At 50.2% G+C, this 23,895-nt stretch overlaps 1 protein-coding gene across 1 annotated transcript in view; it reads left to right on the top strand.

Moving 5' to 3' along the window:
• The window catches only part of LOC138579688 (trypsin-like), a gene marked incomplete at its 5' end in the record, with an annotated part of 66,861 nt that overhangs the window by 34,418 nt on the left and 8,548 nt on the right, over positions 1–23,895 (top strand). Inside the window, 2 exons of the mRNA XM_069649928.1 lie at positions 16,874–17,127; positions 19,622–19,758. Coding sequence (XP_069506029.1) covers positions 16,874–17,127; positions 19,622–19,758 — 391 coding nt within the window. The remainder of the gene's footprint in view (positions 1–16,873; positions 17,128–19,621; positions 19,759–23,895) is intronic.

The following is a 23,895-nucleotide window of genomic DNA, read 5'->3' as shown; positions in this document are numbered from 1 at the left end:
CCGGCAGGTGCTGGGGGTGTCAGCAGCAGCTGCATCTCCCTGACCCGCTTGTGGGGGGGGGGCATAGCTATCCCTGCATGGGCCTGGACACCTTGCCCTCGTGGACCACCCTGGCACGTCACCCACATTGTCCACCCTGGCCACGTCGTCCAACTTGTCCACCTTAGCCACCATGGCCAGCCTGGCTACCTCGCCCACTTTGGCCACCTCTGGGAGGTTGCCCAGCTTTGCTTCCCTTACCACTTGTTGCCCTCCCAGTCATGGCACTGATGTACTAGCATAATGGGAGGGGCAGCCAACAATTGTCCTGGGCAATTGGAATGAGGGACTGGGTACGTTTTTTAAAACGTACCACTGTGCTCCAGTAAGGCTCTATGTGACCCCTGGGGAAAAAATAACAGGTCACGCAACGCTCAGGCACCCAAAAAACAAAAATGAAAGTGTACGCAACCCCTCGGTAGCCCATGTGCGAGGAAAACATTTTCTGCAGTACACTTTACAGCAACACAAAAAATGCATACGCGAGGCACAAGTAGGCTACTATGTCCTTAGAAATGGGGTATGCGACACACAGGGGCAACCACAATGGGAAAAAGGAATGTGTGACTCACCATCTGCCTTGAAAAATGAAGAAAAACACATGCGCATGTGCACATAGGCAACTCCCCTGCCAAAACAAGAAGTACGCACTGTCACAGTAGTGAACAATTCGCGTGGGAACCCACAAAAATATGAATCTCACACATCGGTGCCCACGAAAAGCACATACAGTGCACTGTTGTCCCACCTAGACCGTTAACCCGTACTGAACGGCAACACCCAATGTCCAGCGCGCATCATGTAACTTACGTGCTTTGGGCCTTTCCTCTGATTACACGCTAACGCGCTGTTTCCGGCTGGGCATGTGAATGAACACGGAAGACCCACGCTCCTGCCCACAAGGCCATTTACCTGCCTCCAACTGCCCCAGGCTGCCTCCAACGAGCCATCTGCTGCTGCCAGCCCACTCTGTGCACCTGCTGCTCATGTGCCCTGCATTTTGGTGCCTGCACTGAAGCCATTGACAGTGATCCTGTTGTTGTGACCCCATCTGCTGATCCAAAAGACTCCCGACTGCCTTACTACTGCTCCACAGCCCAGCCGCAGGACCACCTTGCCCACCTACACCTGCCTCGGGGGCTGCGATGTCCGACCAAACAGCATCCGAGTCAAGTGGAAACCTCCCAGCAGAGAGGCAGAGGGCTGTCAGCTTCTCTCCTAGAGAAGTTGGCATCCTGGTGGAGCTAGTCCTGGAGCTAGTCTTGGGGCACTATAATGCTTCTTCCACGGCCCATCGCAAGTCTGCAATGAATGACGTAGGATGATCTGGGCAGACATCATGGGTGCCATCAACGCGGATGGGGTGGAACCCGGCAACCACCAACATGTCCACAAGCGCTGGGAAGACTTCGGGTCCAGGACCCTCAAAAAGGCCCGGGGCCGGTTGTCCAACAATGAGATGAGGGTCCTGGAGTGCATCAACCCAGTGTTGCACACCCAGGTCGTGGAGTTGGAGCTCCATCCAGAGCCGACTGGTAAGTGTCCATGTGTTCTTGTCCAGCATAGTGCATGTGCATGTTGACGTGTGGCTGGAGTGTTCACCTTGGCCTTATGTCTGGCAACCCTCCTGTACAGATGTCTGTGTGATTGTCCCTGACAGTGCTGCATGTGAGTCCATTCAAGCGTGTCCCACATCAATGGTGTCTGTGCTGCAATGTGCGATGTACACCGGCATGTAACGACGTGCACATGTTTGCATGCCTGTGTCTGGACTGGGGCGTGCGAGAGGTGTGACACATGGGTGCCTATGTCACCATCATGGACATGCATGGTGTACATGTGCGTGTGTCTGAGTGGTGACTGTGTGACTACACAACACTCTGTGTGTATGTTACTTGAGTTCTTCATTTGTGATTGCCTCATACTGCTAATTTGCACTCAAGTACACTGTGAAGTCATAGCTCCATGGCCTGACTCATGACTGCCATGTGATGTGTGTGGATGAGATGTGTACGTCCCATGATGTGTGTGCAAGCTGAATACACAATTATGATCTTGTGTCAGTGCCTAGTCCATGGATGTGGATGTATGTTGTGAATGACAGACATGTTTGTGAATGTCACTTCCCTGTGTGTATTGGAGGATGATGATGGTTGTGACCTTTGACAGTGACACTGATGCGCATTTGCATTGTGACAGATACACATATGTTCAGTAGCCTGATGTTTGTGTTCTATGTTTCTCTATCAACGGCGACAATGGAGGAAGAGGGCAGAGAAGGCGCTGTGGAGCACGGCAGCAGGGATGCCTCCACCAGGCACAGACACAGGGCCCATTCATCCTCCCAGGTAACAACATCTTCCGGGAGCGAGGCGCTGGTGCCGCGTCTGCAACAATGGCCGCAGCTGCTGAGGGGAGGCCCAAGAGGGTGAAGTTGGTTGTGGGCACCTCGGCAGCAGGAGGGACAGGTGAGCCCACACAGGGGCAATCCGATGCGGAAGACAATGGGGAGTCATCCAGGTTGGTTGTGGACGAGGAGGAGGAGGCCAAATCAGCCCAGCACATGCGGCCCGGCAGGGGTGATGAGGTAGGTGTGATTGGTGCAGTCCAGGGGCCGGAGGCAGTTCAGGTCACCATGGAGGGGCCTGTGCCTAATACTGTCCCTGCAACTGCACCTGAACCAGTATGCACCAGTGGGCATGTCTCAGGCCTGACCCATCCGCAGGTATCACATGTAGCCACAGAAACAGATCTTCCACTACCTGCAGATGAGGCAAATCTTGACAGGGTGTATTGTGAGGCGTACAGGTGCCATTCGGGATGATGTGCAGGCTTCCAATTTGGGGCTTGACATCATCACGATGAGGTCTGTCGCCTCATGAGCTGTCCACTGATGCGACCCACTCCTCTTCCTCCACTGTGCGCCAGTCATCCTCCCTGACGTCTTCCGGCCCAGATACCACCAGGGCCCCCTGTGGACCTGTCCCAACTATGGCGGCCAGTCTGGTGGAGACCACATCCCTGCCACAGTCGGGAGTCGAATGAGGATCAGCAGAGGTGGTCACCCCAGCAAAAGGACCACTGGCAATGGAGGTAGTGCAGGCACCAAGCAGCAGGGCACATGCACGACAGCCCCGGGGGTTGTCATCATCCTGGAGGCTGTCCCGGAGGCGCAAGCACCACGCTGTTCAGTGGCAGCAGGCTCAATGTAGGAAGTGACAGGACTCTGGGCCCTCAACATCACAGGGGCAGGTATCGGCCAGGAGGGAAACGTTGACCTTAACACAAGGATGTCTTCCGTGTTGCAGCAAACAAGCCAGCATATCGGAGCAGAGTGGCAGCGGGCACAGGGGCACGACTCACCATCACCAGGTCGGAGAACACCCTGCGTCGGGCGGAGAGGCGGGCCAAGTTCCTCGAGGAGACTCGCAGGGAGTTTGAGAGGAGCACAGGGGAGTCCCTGCGGGCCTTCGAGGGGAGAGCACAGACCCGCCTCAGGGAAATTGACGCAGAGTTCGATGATGCCCTGGCCAGAACTCTTGGGGGAAATGGTGAGTCGTAGGACTAGCCCGCTGCCTTTGCAAATAGTTATTTAAGGGTAGGTTTCCTTTATTTATTTTTTAATTTGGAGTTCATGGACTTTGCTCCACATCTTGTAAATAGTTCTTTCTTCTTAGGGTACTTTAGGAGGGTAATTTCTGTTTTGGGATCATGGACCCTGGACCTTTGTATATAGTTGGACACATTTAATTTTACACATTTTTGTTCACCATGGAGGAATGATTTTGTTATGATTTCTGTTTGCAATTTGAGGAGCATCAATGGACATGGATCACTTTTTTGAGTTGAACAATTTTTAACATCACATTTGTTTTTGTTTTCAATTTCATTTTCATTTCCATTCGATCCATGTTGATTTTACTGGTTGTCTTTTAGTTAGTGTGAGTTTTATACATTAATACATTTTTATACCTTAAAATAAAATTGGTGTCTGCTCTCAATGGTTTTGTGCATGCCTCACTCTTCTTTGGCTCTGTTACGTGTACCTGCTGCTGAGCAATGTTGGTCATGTGTGTGCAAACATGCATGTGTGAATTTGTGATTCCCATGCCATGGGGCATGTACTGGGGAGTAGGACCAATGGATGGGTGTTGTGTTGCACTGTGGGGGTGGGGGGCAGCGTGTGGTGGCATTTTGGTGGACATATGCTACATGATTGCATGTAAGGACAATGTTTTGGGGGCATGTGTCAGGACCTGCCTGCAGTTTGCCATCACTGGTGGGGCACATGGGTCTGGGCATGCCTGCTGGTTGACGTCACTGGTGGGGGTGGGGGGACATGGGTCGGGGCCTGCCTGCAGGTTGCCGTCACTGGTGGGGTTGGGGGGACATGAGTCTGGGCCTGCCTGCAGGTTGCCATCACTGGTGGGGCATATGGGTCAGGGCCTGCCTGCAGGTGTACCATGTAAGCTGCCTGTGAGGTATGGTGATGGGTGGTGTCCCATGTGGTGTGGGCTGCCTGCGCGGTATGGTACCATTTGAGCTGCCTGTGGGGTATATTGATTGGTGGGGTCCCATGTGGTGTAGGCTGCCTGCGGGGTATGTAGACGGGTGGAGACCCATGTGGTGTGGGCTGCCTGCGGGGTATGGTAACGGGTGGGGTACCATTTGGTGTGGGCTGACTGCAGGGTATGGTACCTTGTGAGCTGCCTGCGGGGTATGCTGTTGAGTGGGGTCCCATGTGGTGTGGGCTGCCTGAGGGGTATGTTGATGGGTGGGGTCCCATGTGGTGTGGGCTGCCTGAGGGGTATGTTGATGGGTGGGGTCCCATGTGGTGTTGGCTGCCTGCATGGTGTGTTGATGGGTGGGGTCCCATGTGGTGTTGGCTGCCTGCGGGGTATGGTGACGGGTGTGGTCCCATGTGGTGTGGGCTGTCTGCAGGCTATGTTGATGGGTGGGGTCCCATGTGGTGTGGGCTGCCTGCGGGGTATGTTGACGGGTGGGGTCCCATGTGGTGTGGGCTGCATGCGGGGTATGTTGATGGGTGGGGTCCCATGTGGTGTGGGCTCCCTGCGGGGTATGTTGATGGGTGGGGTCCCATGTGGTGTGGGCTGCCTGCGGGGGTACAGTACCATACCATATGGGCTGCATGCGGGGTATGTTGACGGGTGGGGTCCCTTGTGGTGTGGGCTGCCTGCGGGGTATGTTGACGGGTGGAGTCCCATGTGGTGTGGGCTGCCTGTGGGGCATAGTACCATGTGGGCTGCATGTGGGATACAATGTGGGCTGCATGTGGGGTATGTTGATGGATGGGTTCCCATGTGGTGTGGGCTGCCTGCGGGGTATGTTGACGGGTGGGGTCCCATGTAGTGTGGGCTGCCTGCGGGGTATGTTGATGGGTGGGGTCCCATGTGGTGTGGGCTGCCTGCGGGATATGTTGACGGGTGGAGTCCCATGTGGTGTGGCTGCCTGCGGGGTATGGTACTATGTGGGCTGCATGTGGGATACATGTGGGCTGCATGTGGGGTATAATGATGGGTAGGGTCCCATGTGGTGTGGACTGCCTGCGGGGTATGTTGACGGGTGGGGTCCCATGTACCATGTGGGCTGCCTGCGGGGTATGTTGATGGGTGGAGTCCCATGTGGTGTGGGCTGCCTGTTGGGTATGTTGACAGGTGGGTCCCATGTGGTGTTGGCTGCCTGTGGGGTATGTTGACGGGTGGGGTCCCATGTGGTGTGGGCTGCCTGTGGAGTATGTTGATGGGCGGGGTCCCATGTGGTGTGGGCTGCCTGTGGGGTACGTTGACAGGTGGGGTCCCATGTGGTATGGGCTGCCAGTGAGGTATGTTGATGGGTGGGGTCCCATGTGGTGTGGGCTGCCTGCGTGGTACAGTACCATATGGGCTGTATGCGGGGCATGTTGACAGGTGGGGTCCCATGTGGTGTGGGCTGCCTGCAGGGTATGTTAACGGGTGGGGTCCCATGTGGTGTGGGCTGATTGCAGGGTATGGTACCATGTGAGCTGCCTGCGGGGTATGCTGTTGGGTGGGGTCCCATGTGGTGTGGCTGCCTGCGGGGTGTGGTACTATGTGGGCTACATGTGGGATACATGTGGGCTGCATGTGGGGTATAGTGATGGGTGGTGTCCCATGTGGTGTGGGCTGCCTGCAGGGTATGTAGACGGGTGGAGTCCCATGTGGTGTGGGCTGCCTGCGGGGTATGTTAACGGGTGGGGTACCATTTGGTGTGGGCTGACTGCAGGGTATGGTACCTTGTGAGTTGCCTGCGGGGTATGCTGTTGAGTGGGGTCCCATGTGGTGTGGGCTGCCTGAGGGGTATGTTGATGGGTGGGGTCCCATGTGGTGTGGGCTGCCTGCAGGGTATGTTGATGGGTGGGGTCCCATGTGGTGTTGGCTGCCTGCGGGGTGTGTTGATGGGTGGGGTCCCATGTGGTGTGGGCTGCCTGCAGGGTATGTTGACGGGTGTGGTCCCATGTGGTCTGGGCTGTCTACAGGCTATGTTGATGGGTGGGGTCCCATGTGGTGTGGGCTGCCTGCGGGGTATGTTGACGTGTGGGGTCCCATGTGGTGTGGGCTGCCTGCAGGGTATGTTGATGGGTGGGGTCCCATGTGGTGTGGGCTCCCTGCGGGGTATGTTGATGGGTGGGGTCCCATGTGGTGTGGGCTGCCTGCGGGGTATAGTACCATGTGGGCTGCATGTGGGATACAATGTGGGCTGCATGTGGGGTATGTTGATGGTTGGGGTCCCATGTGGTGTGGGCTGCCTGCGGGGTATGTTGAAGGGTGGGGTCCCATGTAGTGTGGGCTGCCTGCGGGGTATGTTGATGGGTGGGGTCCCATGTGGTGTGGGCTGCCTGCGGGGTATGTTGACGGGTGGGGTCCCATGTGGTGTGGCTGCCTGCGGGGTATGGTACTATGTGGGCTGCATGTGGGATACATGTGGGCTGCATGTGGGGTATAGTGATGGCTGGTGTCCCATGTGGTGTGGGCTGCCTGCGGGGTATGTTGACGGGTGTGGTTCCATGTGGTGTGGGCTGCCTGCAGAGTATGTTGATGGGTGGGGAACCATGTGGTGTCGGCTGACTGCAGGGTATGGTACCATGTGGGCTGCCTGCGGGGTATGTTGATGGGTGGAGTCCCATGTGGTGTGGGCTGCCTGTTGGATATGTTGACAGGTGGGTCCCATGTGGTGTTGGCTGCCTGTGGGGTACGTTGACAGGTGGGCCCCATGTGGTATGGGCTGCCTGCGGGGTATGTTGACGGGTGGCGTCCCATGTGGTGTGGGCTCCCTGTGGGGTATGTTGATGGGTGGGGTCCCATGTGGTGTGGGCTGCCTGCGTGGTACAGTACCATATGGGCTGTATGCGGGGCATGTTGACAGGTGGGGTCCCATGTGGTGTGGGCTGGCTGCGGGGTATGTTGAAGGGTGGAGTCCCATGTGGTGTGGGCTGCCTGCGGGTTATGTTAACGGGTGGGGACCCATGTGGTGTAGGCTGATTGCAGGGTATGGTACCATGTGAGCTGCCTGCGGGGTATGCTGTTGGGTGGGGTCCCATGTGGTGTGGGCTGCCTGTGGGCTATGTTGATGGGTGGGGTCCCATGTGGTGTTGGCTGCCTGCAGGGTATGTTGACGGGTGGCGTCCCATGTGTTGTGGGCTGCCTGCAGGCTATGTTGATGGCTGGGGTTCCATGTGGTGTGGGCTGCCTGCGGGGTATGTTGATGGGTGGGGTCCCATGTGGTGTGGGCTCCCTGCGGGGTATGTTGATGGGTGGGGTCCCATGTGGTGTGGGCTGCCTGCGGGGGTGCAGTACCATACCATATGGGCTGCATGTGGGGTATGTTGACAGGTGGGGTCTCATGTGGTGTGGGCTGCCTGTGGGGTATGTTGACGGGTGGGGTCCCATGTGGTGTTGGCTGCCTGCAGGGTATAATACCATGTGGGCTGCATGTGGGATACCATGTGGGCTGCATGTGGGCTATGTTGATGGGTGGGGTCCCATGTGGTGTGGGCTGCCTGCGGGGTATGTTGATGGTTGGGGTCCCATGTAGTGTGGGCTGCCTGCGGGGTATGCTGATGGGTGGTGTCCCATGTGGTGTGGGCTGCCTGCGGGGTATGTTGACAGGTGGAGTCCCATATGGTGTGGGCTGCCTGCGGGGTATGTTGAGGAGTGTGGTCCCATGTGGTGTGGGCTGCCTGCGGAGTATGTTAACGGGTGGGGAACCATGTGGTGTCGGCTGACTGCAGGGTATGGTACCATGTGGGCTGCCTGCGGGGTATGTTGATGGGTGGAGCCCCATGTGGTTTGGGCTGCCTGTGGGGTATGTTGACAGGTGCGGTCCCATGTGGTGTTGGCTGCCTGCGGGGTATGTTGACGGGTGCGGTCCCATGTGGTGTGGGCTGCCTGTGGGGTATGTTGATGGGCAGGGTCCCATGTGGTTTGGGCTGCCTGTGGAGTATGTTGTTGCGTGGGGTCCCACGTGGTGTGGGCTGCCTGCAGGGTATGTTGACATGTGGAGTCCCATGTGGTGTGGGCTGCCTGTGGGGTATGTTGACAGGTGGGGTCCCATGTGGTATGGGCTGCCTGCGTGGTATATTGACGGGTGGAGTTCTATGTGGAGTGGGCTCCCTGTGGGGTATGTTGACGGGTGGGGTACCATGTGGTGTGGGCTGCCTACGGGGTACAGTACCATATGGGGTGCATGCGGGGTATGTTGACAGGTGGGGTCCCATGTGGTGTGGGCTGACTGCGGGGTATGTTTACGGGTGGGGTCCTATGTGGTGTGGGCTGCCTGTGGGGTATGTTGATGGGTGGGGTCCCATGTGATGAGGGCTACATTCGGGGTATGTTGATGGGTGGGGTCCCATGTGGTGTGGGCTCCCTGCGGGGTATGTAGATGGGTGGGGTCCCATGTGGTGTGGGCTGCCTGCGGGGGTACAGTACCATACCATATGGGCTGCATGCGGGGTATGTTGACGGGTGGGTTCCCATGTGGTGTGGGCTGCCTGCGGGGTATGTTGACGGGTGGGGTCCCATGTGGTGTGGGCTGCCTGCGGGGTATAGTACCATGTGGGCTGCATGTGGGTCACCATGTGGGCTGCATGGGGGTATAGTGATGGGTGGTGTCCCATGTGGTGTGGGCTGCCTGCGGGGTATGTTGACAGGTGGGGTCCCATGTGGTGTGGGCTGCCTGTGGGGTATGTTGACAGGTGGAGTCCCATATGGTGTGGGCTGCCTGCGGGGTATGTTGAGGGGTGGGGTCCCATGTGGTGTGGGCTGCCTGCGGAGTATGTTGATGCGTGGGGTCCTACGTGGTGTGGGCTTCCTGCGGGGTATGTTGACAGGTGGAGTCCCATGTGGTGTGGGCTGCCTGTCGGGTATGTTGACAGGTGGGGTGTGGTATGGGCTGCCTGCGTGGTATATTGACGGGTGGAGTCCCATGTGGAGTGGGCTCCCTGTGGGGTATGTTGACGGGTGGGGTACCATGTCGTGTGGGCTGCCTGCGGGGTACAGTACCATATGGGCTGCATGCGGGGTATGTTGACAGGTGGGGTCCCATGTAGTGTGGGCTGGCTGCGGGGTATGTTTACGGGTGGGGTCCTATGTGGTGTGGGCTGCCTGTGGGGTATGTGGATGGGTGGGGTCCCATGTGATGTGGGCTGCCTCTGGGGTATGGTACCATGTGGCCTGCATGTGGGGTATGCTGATGGGTGGGGTCCCATGTGATTTGGGCTGCCTGCGGGGTATGTTGACAGGTGGGGTCTCATGTGGTGTGGGCTGCCTGCGGGGTATGTGCACAGGTGGAGTCCCATGTGGTGTGGGATGCCTGTGGGGTATGGTACAATGTGGGCTGCATGTGGGATACCATGTGGGCTGCATGTGGGGTATGTTCATGGGTGGGGTCCCATGTAGTGTGGGCTGCCTGCGGGGTATGTTGATGGGTGGGGTCCCATGTGGTGTGGGCTGCCTGCAGGGTATGTTGACGGGTGGGGTCCCATGAGGTGTGGGCTGCCTTTGGAGTATGTTGACGGGTGGGTTCCCATGTGGTTTGCTGCCTGTGGGGTATTTTGATGAGTGGGGTCCCATGTGATGTGGGCTGCCTGCAGGGTATGTTGATGTGTGGGGTCCCATGTGGTGTGGGCTGCCTGCGGGGTACGGTACCATGTGGGATGCCTGCAGGGTATGTTGACGGGTGGGTTCCCATGTGGATTGCTGCCTGCGGGGTATAGTGATGGGTGGCGTCCCATGTGATGTGGGCTGCCTGTAGGGTATGTTGATATGTGGGGTCCCATGTGATGTGGGCTGCCTGTAGGGTATGTTGATATGTGGGGTCCCATGTGGTGTGGACTGCCTACGGGGTATGGCCACGGGTGATTGCTGCTAGGGTGTAGCTGTCCCATGGGATGGCATCTGCTTACAGGGGATATTGGGCGTGCCTTTCCACGCGATTTGGCTCGTGTGAGCGGGGTACGGGATTAGGCTGGGGTGCAGGATGTGGTACGTGCGGGCCTTCCCACGCAATTTGGCTGGCACAAGCGGGATACGCGATTAGGCTTGGGTGCTGGACGGAGTACACGCAGGCCTTCCTAGTCGATTTGGCTAGCGCAAGCGGGGTACGCGATTTCGCTGGGGTGCTGGATGGGGTAGGCGTGGGCCTTTACACGCGATTTGGCTGGTGCGAGCATTGTATGCGATTTGGCTGAGGAGCTGGGCGGGGTAGGTGTGGGCATTCCTACGCGATTGGGCTAGCGTGAGCGGAGTACGCAATTTCGCTAGGGTGCTGGATGGGGTACGCATGGGCCTTCCCACGCGATTTTGACTAGAGCGAGCAGGTACAGGATTTCGCTGGGTTGCTGGACAGGGTACACACGGGCCTTTACACGTGATTTGGCTGATGCAAGTGGGGTACATGTACATTTTCCACGCTATTGCGATGGGGGCTGTGTGCTGGGCCAGGGATGGTGCGGGGCCTTGCGCTGTATTGGGCATTTCCCTGGTCTTTTTGATGCGCACGTGGGCATAACTGGTGCTGCTTGTTGTTCAGTGTGCCACAGCTAGTAATGCCTCTGCAAATCCATGAATACATGTGGCGCGCAATTGATGCTTTGCGCCACGGCTGGCTCATGCGCGGCGCACGCTCACTCTCGGCGCGCAGCACTTGTGCTGCTTCTGCACTGAATTCTATGAATCGGGCCCTCTAAATATTGACACCCTCCGACATCCAGCAGCCCCACTGCTTTAAACTATGCACACGACCGACCACACACTACTATCTCGTTCTAGCTACTCTGTCAGCTCCTTCTCAGCAGCACCATGAACTAGTCTCCAGAAAGAAATCAGTCAAGGTAGCATTATTAGGAACATCTTGTCAAAAACAATTAGTGATCAAACACGATGACACTTTAATGGAGGGTGTGATTACTTCACGCGAAACCTGACAAATAAAAACATGTGCAAGAAATGTTTTTAGAACTTTCCTTCACTCCAAAATATTTGACACCACACATTCGCGCAGATAACACATTTGCTTTATGTTCATTCACTTGCACATCTCTCATCTAAAGTGTCGAGCTGGGATGTTCATGTGTAACTTCCCTGCATTCACAGCCCTTTCTAGGGTCACTTTAACGTGTTTTTTCTCTCTCTCTCTCTCCCGCTCTCTCTCTCTCTCTCCCTCTCTCTCCCCGCCTCTCTCCTGCTCTCTCTCTCTCTCTCTCTCTCTCTCTCTCTCTCTCTCCCCTCTCTCTCTCCTCCTCTCTCCCCCTCTCTCCCTCTTTCTCTCCCTCTCCCCTCTCTCTCTCTCTCTCTCCCCCCTCTCTCTCTCTCTTTCTCTCTCTCTCCTCCTCTCTCCCTCTCTCTCTCCTCCTCTCTCCCTCTCCCTCTTTCTCTCTCTCTCCTCTCTCTCTCTCTCTCTCTCTCTGTCTCTCTCCTTCTCTCTCTCTCTCTCTCTCTCTCTCTCTCCCACCGTACCCCTAGGAATTCCCACTTTTCCTAGTCCACTTCTACCATGTGACTGTAACACTACCTTCACATGCAGATTGTGGGACTGCTGGGTGAGTCCTTTTGTGTGTACATACTAATGTACAAATGACCAACATATTGTACCAAAGACCAATCGAACCGAATTCACGCACACTTACAACTTCATGTAACAGCACCTGAATGCCTGTGGGCTGTAGTGCCCTTTATAAATACAAATAAATAAAATAAAATACAAGAGCAGAAGTTGAAGGTACTACTTTTTCACTCGTGGAAAAATCTGTGTTACAAAGTACCTGAACTTTGATTAATGTAACACACATATCAGTTGGCCTGGAACCAAAAATGAGTTTTATTTTTTACTTTTTATAGCGCTGAAACAAGACCCATATTTATAGGGGTGCCGAGTTTCAGGCAATCGTCCGCGCTGTTTAAATGATGCAGCAAATGAACAATTCACCCCCATGTCGGGGTGTGCATGTGGGCATTAATGGCTTCCCACCTGAGCCTGAATGCCTGAGAAAAGCGAAGGCATTGGCAAGGGCTCAGCAACGTTACCACCCCAGTACACCTCTGACAAGGGGGTGGCTGCCAGCATAGTAAATAGAAAAGTGGCGAAGTCCCTTTTCTATTTCTGTTGTAGAAGTCCGACGCAGGCAGGGGAGGCAATGCTGTACATGGACAGGCCTGCAGGTAAGAGTGGGAGGAAGGTGGGCCTTTGGGGAGGATGTTGGGGCCTAGGGAGAACGAAGAGAGGAGCTCAGGGCGGGACTGAGGGCCATGGCGGCAGCACATCGAGAAAAAGATGGATGCACCCTGGTAAGGGCACGGGTGTCTGGTGGAACGTGCATGGACACTGGCAGTTTTCACCCCCTTTTCCATCCATCTGATTAGCAGAGCACCCTTCCCAAAAACAGTGTCCTATGATTATGGACACTCCCGCCCCCTGCCCACCTCAATAACTGGAATCAGTCCAATAGTGCATAGGGTAATACAGATAATATACAGCTTTCAACCATACTGTTCCATCAGCAAACAGTTATAAAAAAGACGCTTAGTGTTTCATTCAATAAGCACATTATTTAACCAATAGGAGTAAAGTAAAACATACAATTGTGAGCTTGACGAGTTTCGGGCTTGGCCCTTCCTAAGGAGCAAATTCTTCTTGAGAATTATATTTCTGCGTTATGTAGTCAATCCATAAAAAAATAAGTACCAAATTAACAAATGTCACTCATTGGTTACTTTGATAGAATCTTATGGAATATTGTATTGCCACATACTCATGACGGAGGATTCCCAATGTGATCACCTTGTTGTCTTCAATGGTTTCAATGGGTTGGCGAGTGGTTCTAATGTCTGTGCTGGTCCGTTACCCTCACAGAACTCAGATCAGGGTCCAATAGATGCCTATCACAAATTAACAGTACATTATTGTCACTCAACTGATTTGGATTGCACTGCCTTAGCTTTGAGAACCATGAAATCATTGTTGGGTACCTTTTCAAGTAGTCGTAAGCATCATCTAGCCCACAATCTGGACCTGTCTTAAGTTTCAGTTATCACACTGTAAAAATGTATGTAAAGGAAAATAGTACTTATTCTAATATTTCACTATCAGTATAGATAATTTTTAAATTTATTTTAAAGCGCTCGAACAGCCCGCCCGCGGGATCGAGGCACTGTTACAGGCACCCAGAGGTTTCTATGCGCAGACCCGGGGATTGAACCTGTGTTGCTTTGTGTTGTCTTGCTTCCAAGGTGGAAACGTTTCCGCTGAGCTATCCTCCTGGGACAATATTGTGTGTTCTAATTCATTATACCTGAAAGGGGTTCAAAATATGCTGATCCATTGTATGTCTTATGCTACTGCATATGAGGGATTACCAAGTTGTTTCACACCAAGGGTCTCTTCATAATGAATAGAAAATAAGAACAAGGGGAGTTTGAATGTGATTGTCACTATGTAATGTAGTGATTTGATAGAGAAATTGATGTAAGAACTCACCATTGCACTGGAGTTTATAAACTTCCAGGGTACTGGTGGTCACTCCATCTGTAAAAGGTTATATTTAAAGATCAGAACACTGTGGTGTTGAGTTGTAGAGAAGTGTAGTCATTTGCCAATGGAAAGTTCAGACAAAGTAGTACAGAACACATACCTGAGCAGTCCGCTGTCCGATTTTAACCAGTTCGCCATTAGCGAGTGGTCCAAAATAGCCTCTCTTTATACTGCATCATGAACGTCTGACGCGAGAGCGTCACGAGTCGTGTAAACGGTGTTGTGTATTTCCAAGTAATGCCTGTCAGCTGAACTGTATAGATTGAATGCTATAATCACTGAAAACTGTGTGATAATGCTGTGAGCTTCTTGAGTAGTGCCAGAGCCGTGTTTTTCTCTCCCGCACCTATACTACCATTAAATTACTATACCAGTATTCCTAAACAAAAGATACATATTGGTGTGTAGGCCACATTTGACTGTAGCTGAGCACCCTTCCCAGGGTGTGAATTGATGTTTTATTAGTGTAATTGTATTAAAATATACAGAAAACCCTTTTTGTGTATCGTAAATTAGTGGTCGGAAAGACCAGAAAGTAGAACCTTTAAAGTATATCTACCTGACTCTCTGGCTTATTCTCTGCCCATAATAGAGAATGTCTGAAAAAATACTGATACATTGTGCATCCGGTGTCAAGGAAATGAGTGCAAATAAACTGTGGAAGAGGTTATTATGGACTGTTGGCTCCTCTTACCCATTTGCATGACCCTTCAACCCTCCGAATTAGGTTGAACTATGAAGGAGCATTGTTCTCTAAGATGGAAACGAACATGGCAGACCTGGGGGAGTACCTCCTCAAGTCCTCCTCTTTTCTTGCCCCAAGGGTGTTTGGCTCTAAAATGCATTGTGTTACGTACGCAGACGACATTATGCTCCTAGATTGTACTAAGGTGGGAATACAGAGAATGTTGAATAATATTGAAGAATATTGTAAAGAAAATGGCTTAATTATAAACAAACATAAAACTTATTTAATTACCCTAACTGCAGGGAAGTGTACTGTGGTAAACTAAGCCTCCTTCACAGAACAGGAACACCAGAAGGTAAGTGGTTTACATGTAGGTTTATTCTCTGTAGTTATATGGTAGAGACGGAACTGGCACATCCATCCAGCCCAGCACATTAGGTCCAACTGACACCAGTAGAACCCAGCACTCCAAACCTCCACCAACACTCCAAATAGAATGTCGGTGACATCACCACACCACACTCCACATAGAATGTCAGTGACATCACGACACCATCATAACACACATAGCCATAATCTTGCCCCAGCACAGATTATGACACGTGCAAAAAGGAAATCATTATGACTGGGGGGGAGAGAAAGTTACAGAGGTGAACAGCATGAGGTATCTTGGTTCTGATATAATGAGTACCCCAAGAAGGAGGGGAATAATGGAGGGTTTCTATGCAAAGGCATTAGTGGCTGCGGCACAAATGAGAAATGTTGATATAAAATTAGGTAAATTCTCTATCATTCCCCTCTTAAAATTTTACAAATCAAAGATAATCTCCAGGTTGATTTATGGGGCAGAAATTAACTTATGTTTACTGCACGAAGATTTTCTCCATTTGGAAGGTTTCCCCTGGAAGAAGATCCTTAGGCTTCATAAATCTATTCTGAATAGTGCTATTAGGTTGGAGCTTGGACTTCTGTCCTTAGAGGCTCATATTATATGGAGAAGAATACTGCTATGTGATTTATTCAAAATTCGTCCTCCTAACACAAAATGTGTGGAATTCTGTGAAAATGACACGCTATGAGCAAAGTGGATCTTCACTGGCACATTGAATAGGCTGAGATTTGTGGAATACCCCTACTAGATGCTATAAACAAAAATGATGGTGCTGCACGTGTGATAAGGTGGGCGGTTATCATAAATTCCAGAATATTAGTCTAACTTACAAAAAGTTAGGAGTGGTTTCCGAATACCTTTGTAAATATCCATTGTGGAAAGTACGATACACGTTACTCAGATTCAGGATTGATTCCCTACCTACAAGGGTAAATGGGGTTAGATGGAAAAGGCAAGAAAACATGTCTGGGCTGTGTAGATTTTGTGCTGAAAGTAGAGAGACTTTGGAACATGTATTTCTATATCGTGAGGCCTTAAAGTTGCACAGACTAAGATGTTTTAAAAAATGTATGAATATCCATGGTAACCATGCCAGGAAGGTTTTAGGGAAATTATGTTGGTCAAAATTGCCGTACTATCTGGGTAAACATATGTTGATATTTTTATGTCTGAGTAAATTAGTAGAATAATGGAATTAGAATAAGCCTGTGAATTAAATCAAGTAGACAAAACCGTTTTCAGTTCTCATTTTCTGATGATGTCAATTCTATCTTGTCTTCTAAAGGTTTGTGACAGGCCAAATATTGTGGTTTCTCTGTATGGTCTTAAAGACAAAGTTTTGTTATATTATAGTTTACATTTGATATGTGAGGTTTGTTTTATGTACTGTATTAATGTGTTTTATTTCATGACATTTTGGATGTATTTATGTAAGGTTTTAACAAGTATTAAAACTAGATAAACAATAAAGAAATAAAAAAAGGGAAATTAGTGAATCCAGTTGCTAATGGCTGCAATCACATTTTCATTTTTACAAGCAAGCATATTTGGGGGAAGTCTGCACTCATGAAAAGTATTTCTCAATTGATGAAAACTTTGCATCAAAGGTGCCAAACGTTGTCTTAGTTCGCTGAAAGGGCTGTTGAGCAACCCAAATACGAGAATAATTTGGTCTTTTAACGCTCCCTCTACAGCGGTATCCAGGTCAGACTCGGGGAGTACAACATTGCAGTTCCGGAAGGAACTGAACAGTTCATCTACCCGGCTAAAGTGATCAGACACCCCAAGTACAGCTCTAGGACCCTGGATAATGACATCATGCTCATCAAGCTCTCCACACCGGCCATCTTCAGTCCTAGCATCCAGCCCGTCGCACTGCCCACCAAATGCGCCGAGGCTGGAACAAAATGTCGGATCTCAGGCTGGGGCAACACCCTCAGTAGTGGCAGTAAGTAACATCAAAGCATAAAATATACAAATACTTAATGTATCTTCCATAAAGGTCTGGGTTTTCCAGAGTCCTATTTTTGTTTCTTTAGTCTTTTAGATATAGCATAGATTTTAATATGCTTCGTCACGGCAACTCCTCCTTTACAGCCAGCGAATTACATTCCCAGAAGCTCCTCTTCGAACGGTATTGCATTCATGAAGATAAGTACTCGCAGCAATAATTTAGTTGACTAAGTCTTAAGTAGTGTTAGGAAACTAAGCAATGCACCACGTGATGTAGTCAAGAATGCCACTTATGAGGTCATTCCAATTTCTTAAAAAACAAATAAGGACACGTCGGTTTCATCAGCAAACTATTATGGGCATGTTACTAATTTGAAAATATTTCACAGGTTGTCCTCCTATTGTACAACTAACTCTATGGGTGCGCATTCAGGGGCCTACTGAGTGCAAAGTATCTGGAGCTCCCTCAAAGAGTGATGATCTCACTCATCACCCTTTCTCAGGGGTCTGCAACCTTTGGCTCTCCAGATGTTTTGGACTACATCCCCCATCAGTCCTCCGATAGCATGATGGAGGCCCTCAGAGTGTTGCAGGTGGGGGGCCACTGCTGGAGCCGCTTGTGTGTGCACTAGTGCCACCAGCCTGTCTTTCAGTGAAGCACAGCCAGCCCCTTGCTCCAAGGGGCCACGCAGTCAATGGGTGATATAGTGGGAATCAGAAGGTCCATGAGACACACCAAGCCCCCCCATAAAGCCGCCTGGCATAAGAAAGAAATAGCATCAAAAAATGGAGTTCAAACCACTACGTAAACACAGGGGCCTAAAAGGACAAAAGCGTAACACACGGAAGTGGGGCCCCTGTACTGTTTCACAATATCATGTTAGTAAAATATAGAACACTGCATGATTTTGACAATTCAAGGATTTTATTCAAAAGGAATTATAAAGAGTCAAACCATCAAATAAAATTATTTCATTACATTCAGACATGAGGGACAAAGCAATTCCTAATTTGAACAAAACATTCTGACTGTCCCTCCGCCATAGCCTCACAAGATCTACAATTTGCTTAGTGGGAGGTACTGCAAACAGCCAACATTCACACAACCACCCTCTCATTTATATGGCAAAGAAAAAAACATGTACAAATAATGAAGTTTGGACAAGATAAAATAATATATAAAACTATAGAAAGTTAACTTAGTAGAAGGCTGAGTAACCTAATCCGCTCCCCTTATTTGTGTACAATTCCAGCAAGCGCTTTTAGTAATGAACACTCTGCGGCACTCTGCAAAACGTGGAGTATAACACCCAAGTCACTATGACTTATAGATAATGCTCATGCAGTTGGAAAAAACTATTCATGAAAAAACAGAACTAATTGTTTAACGCCAACTCGAGTTTCGGCCATTTGGGGTGACGATGCCTGTGTGGGCCACATAAGGCCTTCTTCAGGGGAAAAAAGGAACACGTGGAAGCTGGATGTTTAAAATGATCAGAGATATCGGAGGACTTCATGGGTGTTGAGCCAGGTGGCAGGCAGAGGTGCTGTCTGTGCTGGTATGTGCGGTTTATTGAAGGTGAGCCCCGATTTAGTTGTGTGTTGGGTCACGCTGTGTGAGCACCAGAGCACTCATGTTGCTCATTGCATTCGATGTTCCTGGGTACGGTGAAGAAACCTGGTTCAGGCTCTTGCTGGTTGCTCAGAAAGTGCTCCGGTCTCCTCTGGGACAGCATGTGGACACTTGTGAACCTCGAAATTCTCGATTCGTCAGAGAGAGGTCCTGAGCGGGATACTGACGAGTGGTGTGGCTAAACTAGATTAAATTAAATTGCTGCTTTCATGGGCAGTCACATTAGTCCATTCATTGACTCCCACAGTGCTGCAAGGCTCTGCGGTTCGTGGGGAAATAAAACACCGGCCCATGGCTGAGGGACCCCAGAAATACACATTCTAGTAAATGCATATCATGTCATCGGAAAAATGTCAGGTGAAGAATGGTTTCAGTTGCCACAGAAGAGGGAGTGCACCCCAGCAGACGAGGAACTCTCCTATTTAACTTGGAAGCAGAGGCTATCGGCTATTAAGGAAAGTGTGACAAGGTGCCCTTCCTTGCACCAAACAGGTTGGGCTCTATAATGCATTTTCTGGAGGAATGTTCCGGGGTCAGCCCTGTACGAGATGTAGAGAGGCTTAAGGGTCAACCCCATTTTCCCCTTTGAATGAATTTGATGTTGCTGTGGTGTGTCAAGTGCTGAAAGGTAATGAGTGTGGTGCTGCCCCTTTAAGGGCTTCAGCATGCGGCGGAGTGACGTTGGACTCCGCCCCGTGCACTATAAATAAAGGGGGCGTGGCCGGCCGCGACAGTGCCCCGCACCCAACAGACGTCTGATGCCTGAGTCTGTGGGAGGGGTTGGGGGCTCACGGGCATCGCAGAGGTGATACTGATACACCCCCAACAATGAGTGTCCTTAAATCCCACTCTGCAGGTAACTACCCCGATATCCTCCAGTGCGTGTGCGCGCCAATCCTGAGCGACAGTGACTGCCATGCCTCCTATCCTGGTGAAATCACTGAGAACATGATCTGCGTGGGATACCTAGAGGGTGGCAAAGATTCCTGCCAGGTAACCCACGAATTCTGCATGCCACCTATGTCTTTCTGGCTATTCCCTAAGAGGGAATCCCACTTCCATGTTCAGTGTGTGCGAGGATTGTAAAATAAGGGCAATTATGCAGTGAACAGGGGCAAAGGGTGAACACCAGATCCTTGAGCAGGATTGCGATTCACCTCTTAAAGTCTCTTAGAGATACCAATGAAAGGGGAGAAGCGAGAGGAGAGGAAATCACGGCTATAGGCCAAACCTCCTCAACCTTCGACTCTCCAGAGGTTTTAGACTACAACTCACATCAAGCCTCTCAGCAATAGCCATAGTGGCAGATCATAGACGTTGTAGTCCAAAATTCCTGGTGTTATATACATTGCTATAATGGGCATCAAGAATTGAAACCCTGGAGAGGGGTGCATTGGCAGTAGTAAGATGCAGTGTGGCTGTGGTTTCTGTCTGAAGAAGTGACGATCTGTAATACTTGCCCACAACCTGTCAACCCTTTTCTCCCCCAGAAACCCCAAGGACAGCAAGTTGTATGTTTTTATGTTTTATTATTAATTTTTAAGGCGCTCATACAGTAAGTGAATTGTGTTTCAAAGTGTCCACAGGACAACAGGGAGGGAACATGAGATTGAAACCTACTATGTTTTGTGAGTATTCAGAACATGCAAGTGCAGAGAGTGAGACGAGGGAAAGAGGGAAGAGGGTGGTAAGTGCTGGAGTGTCCGTGCTTGTGGGTGAGCAGCAGATGTAAGTGACAAGTAAAGTAAGTGCTAGGGGGCGTTGAGCTGCAATAAATAGGCAAGTGCAGGCCTACAGTGGCATAGGCCATTGGGTGCTTAGGCAAGTGCTGTGTGTGGGCAGAGGCTGAGGCGATTGTGTGTGGGAGGCTGGGGCCCAGAGGACACATAAGGGCCCTGGACACCCAGCATAGCGACTGTGAGATTAGCAGAGGGGCGAAGAAGGGAAGGGGGAAGTTAAAAGGAAAGTCTTGAGGAGCTTCTGGAATTTGAGGAGTTCCGGCTCAAGATGAAGAGGAGGGGGAGGCTGTTCCATAAGAGGGAGCCAGATGAGGAGAGTGATCGGCCTCCGGCCCTCTGTTTAGCGAAACGCTTCACACACAGAGAGTTGGTGCCAGAGGAGTGCAGAGGTCTAGAGGAGGAATATTTAGTAAGAGAGAGTTGCAGATAGCATGGTCCTCGGCCCTAGACATTCTTGTGGATGATGCAGAGGGATCTGAATTTAATCTGTACAGCCAGTGAAGAGGTTTTAGGACAGGAGAGATGCGGTCCCTGGGCTTGATGCCAAGAATAAGTCTTGCTGTTGTAAGTTGGCGCCCCTCCAAAATACAGTGAAAAGACAAATCTAACCAATGAGAGTCAATAATGGACACACCTCAGGAGGGAATGAGACCAGGACCAAGTGCGGGGTGAAAGTAAAAGTATAACTTTATCTAAGTAAAATAGCGCATGCAGAGAACTCTGCTTCCTCGAGAGCGCTCTGCCAAACATCAGAAAAAATCTACTTTTGGGGATTGACAGGCACCGGCACCCGGCAATGTCGGAATTACTGGATCCGGCAATGTTGGAATTACCCAGTAATTCCTCATTGCCAGGTGCTGGATTTTTTCACAAGTTTGCCGGTAGCCTGCCGGTTTTACCGGCATGGCTACCGCCAAACTTATAATGAGGCCCTGTGTCTTGAAACTTTGTATTTGGGGTGTTTTGGGCTGGGGAATCGTTTCAGTGGGTATGTGAAACTACTTTACACTAATCTGATGGCTACAGTCCGTACCAATGGGGTTATATCAGGGTCAAATCCAGTGGGCAAAGGAACATGACAGGGCTTCTCTTTCTCACCCTGTTCGCACTAACAATAGAACCGCTTGCACGACAAATGATAGACCAGCACAGGCACCGGGGGATACATATAGCGGAGGTGCAAATTCTTTGTGAAGCTCCGGTCATTGGAAAGACACTTTGTTTGGGAAGGTGGGAAGGCCTGCATGAGTTGGGAGGCATTGACCGAGCCATACAACCGGGGCGGGGGGACTAGCTGCCCCAGATTTCGAATTATACTATCTGGTGGTGTAGGCTCATTATGCAGGATTTTGGTACCGGCTGGATACCAGTCTATGATACCGAGCACTGGAGTACTCTGTAGTGGCCCCAACAGATCTTAAAGCAGTCATCTTAGATGACCACTATGCCGATTCATGAAAGTTTGATCCGGTGAGAATGACAGTAAATGCATAGCAATGAATATTTAAATGCTAGTGTATACCTGCTCCATATAGTAGCAGAATTCCTTTATGGAACTGTCCAGGCCTCCACCCAATATTCAATATAGATGTTCAAATGTCGTCGGATCCATGGAAGGTAATAAAGCTGGGAGATCTATACCCAGAGGGCAGATTCATAACTGAGGAGGAATAAAAATGGGAGATAACCTATATTTTAAAATGCACGTAGCGGTGCGAAATAGGTGGCCATCGTTTCCCCAGGAGGCAGAGGCATGCAATTGCATAGAGGTTATAGTTCTGGGAGGTGAGCAGAAGGGGCTGATTTCAAGGCTGTAGGGGGTGATACAGAACAGCATGTTGCAACACAACGCAGCAAAGGGAACATGGAGAGGGACAGTGCAGCAAGTATAGACGAGATGAAGTGGCAGAGATACTGCTGGCTAACCAAGGACGTTTCTCTCAATGCCTGCCTACGGCTCATGCAATTTAAAGCATTAAATAGACGGCATTATACCCCAGAGAAGGTGGCACGATTTTCCTGGGATGTGTCAGAACAATTTATGAAATGCGAGCAGAGGGAGCTATTCTGCCGGGAAGTCAATGAGGCACTCCATGCAATGACAGAGATCACACCCTACCCTCCTTCCCCTTAAATACCTGTTGGGAGATATCGGAAAGGTGAATGTTAAAATGCATAGAACATGGGATGTGTTATAGCAAAGAAGTGTATATTATTGCAGTGGAAATCTAAATCAGCACCAACAATGCATGAATGGCTCAGAGAATTGACCTATGTACATGAAAGGGAGGAGTGATATAACGGAACAGTAGCGGCAATGAGTAGGACTAAGGATATTTGAGGACCATTTCAGGAGTACGTGAAGGAAGCGCAGCTGTAAAATGTGATAAAATGCAACTGAGCAACTGGATTTATACACGTATTGTGCACCTGCAAGAAAGTCAATAATTGTATTAATGAGAAAGATTGAATGTCATGTGCTACCTGTCTGCCTGTTACCTATAATAAAGTTTAAAAAACAAAAACATTTAAAAATCAACTTTCAATCTTCCTGATGTGTGACTCACCTTCATAACATGTAGCAGCATTCATAGTACAAATAGTAGAAGATGCAGGATTTTAGTAGATGCAGTAGCCGTAGTAGTAATAGTATAAGTAGAACAGTAGCAGCATTTGTAGTACCAGGAGTAGAAGATACAGCAGTTTAGTAGATGCAGTAGCCGTAGTAGTAATAGTATAAGTAGAACAGTAGCAGCATTTGTAGTACCAGGAGTAGAAGATACAGCAGTTTAGTAGATGCAGTAGCCGTAGTAGTAATAGTATAAGTAGAACAGTAGCAGCATTCGTAGTACCAGTGGTAGAAGATACAGCAGTTTAGTAGATGCAGTAGCCGTAGTAGTAATAGTATAAGTAGAACAGTAGCAGCATTTGTAGTACCAGGAGTAGAAGATACAGCAGTTTAGTAGATGCAGTAGCCATAGTAGTAATAGGATTAGTAGAACAGTAGCAGCATTCGTAGAACAAGTAGTAGAAGATGCAGCAGTTTAGTAGATGCAGTAGCCGTAGTAGTAATAGTATAAGTAGAACAGTAGCAGCATTCGTAGTACCAGTGGTAGAAGATGCAGCAGTTTAGTAGATGCAGTAGCCGTAGTAGTAATAGGATTAGTAGAACAGTAGCAGCATTCGTAGAACAAGTAGTAGAAGATGCAGCAGTTTAGTAGATGTAGTAGCCGTAGTAGTAATAGTATAAGTAGAACAGTAGCAGCATTCGTAGTACCAGTGGTAGAAGATACAGCAGTTTAGTAGATGCAGTAGCCGTAGTAGTAATAGTATAAGTAGAACAGTAGCAGCATTTGTAGTACCAGGAGTAGAAGATACAGCAGTTTAGTAG

Source organism: Ambystoma mexicanum, chromosome 3p, assembly GCF_040938575.1.
Source record: "Ambystoma mexicanum isolate Mex_15411 chromosome 3p, UKY_AmexF1_1, whole genome shotgun sequence".
In the NCBI taxonomy this organism is placed as follows: domain Eukaryota; kingdom Metazoa; phylum Chordata; class Amphibia; order Caudata; family Ambystomatidae; genus Ambystoma; species Ambystoma mexicanum.
This window is presented reverse-complemented; position numbering and strand designations above follow the sequence as displayed.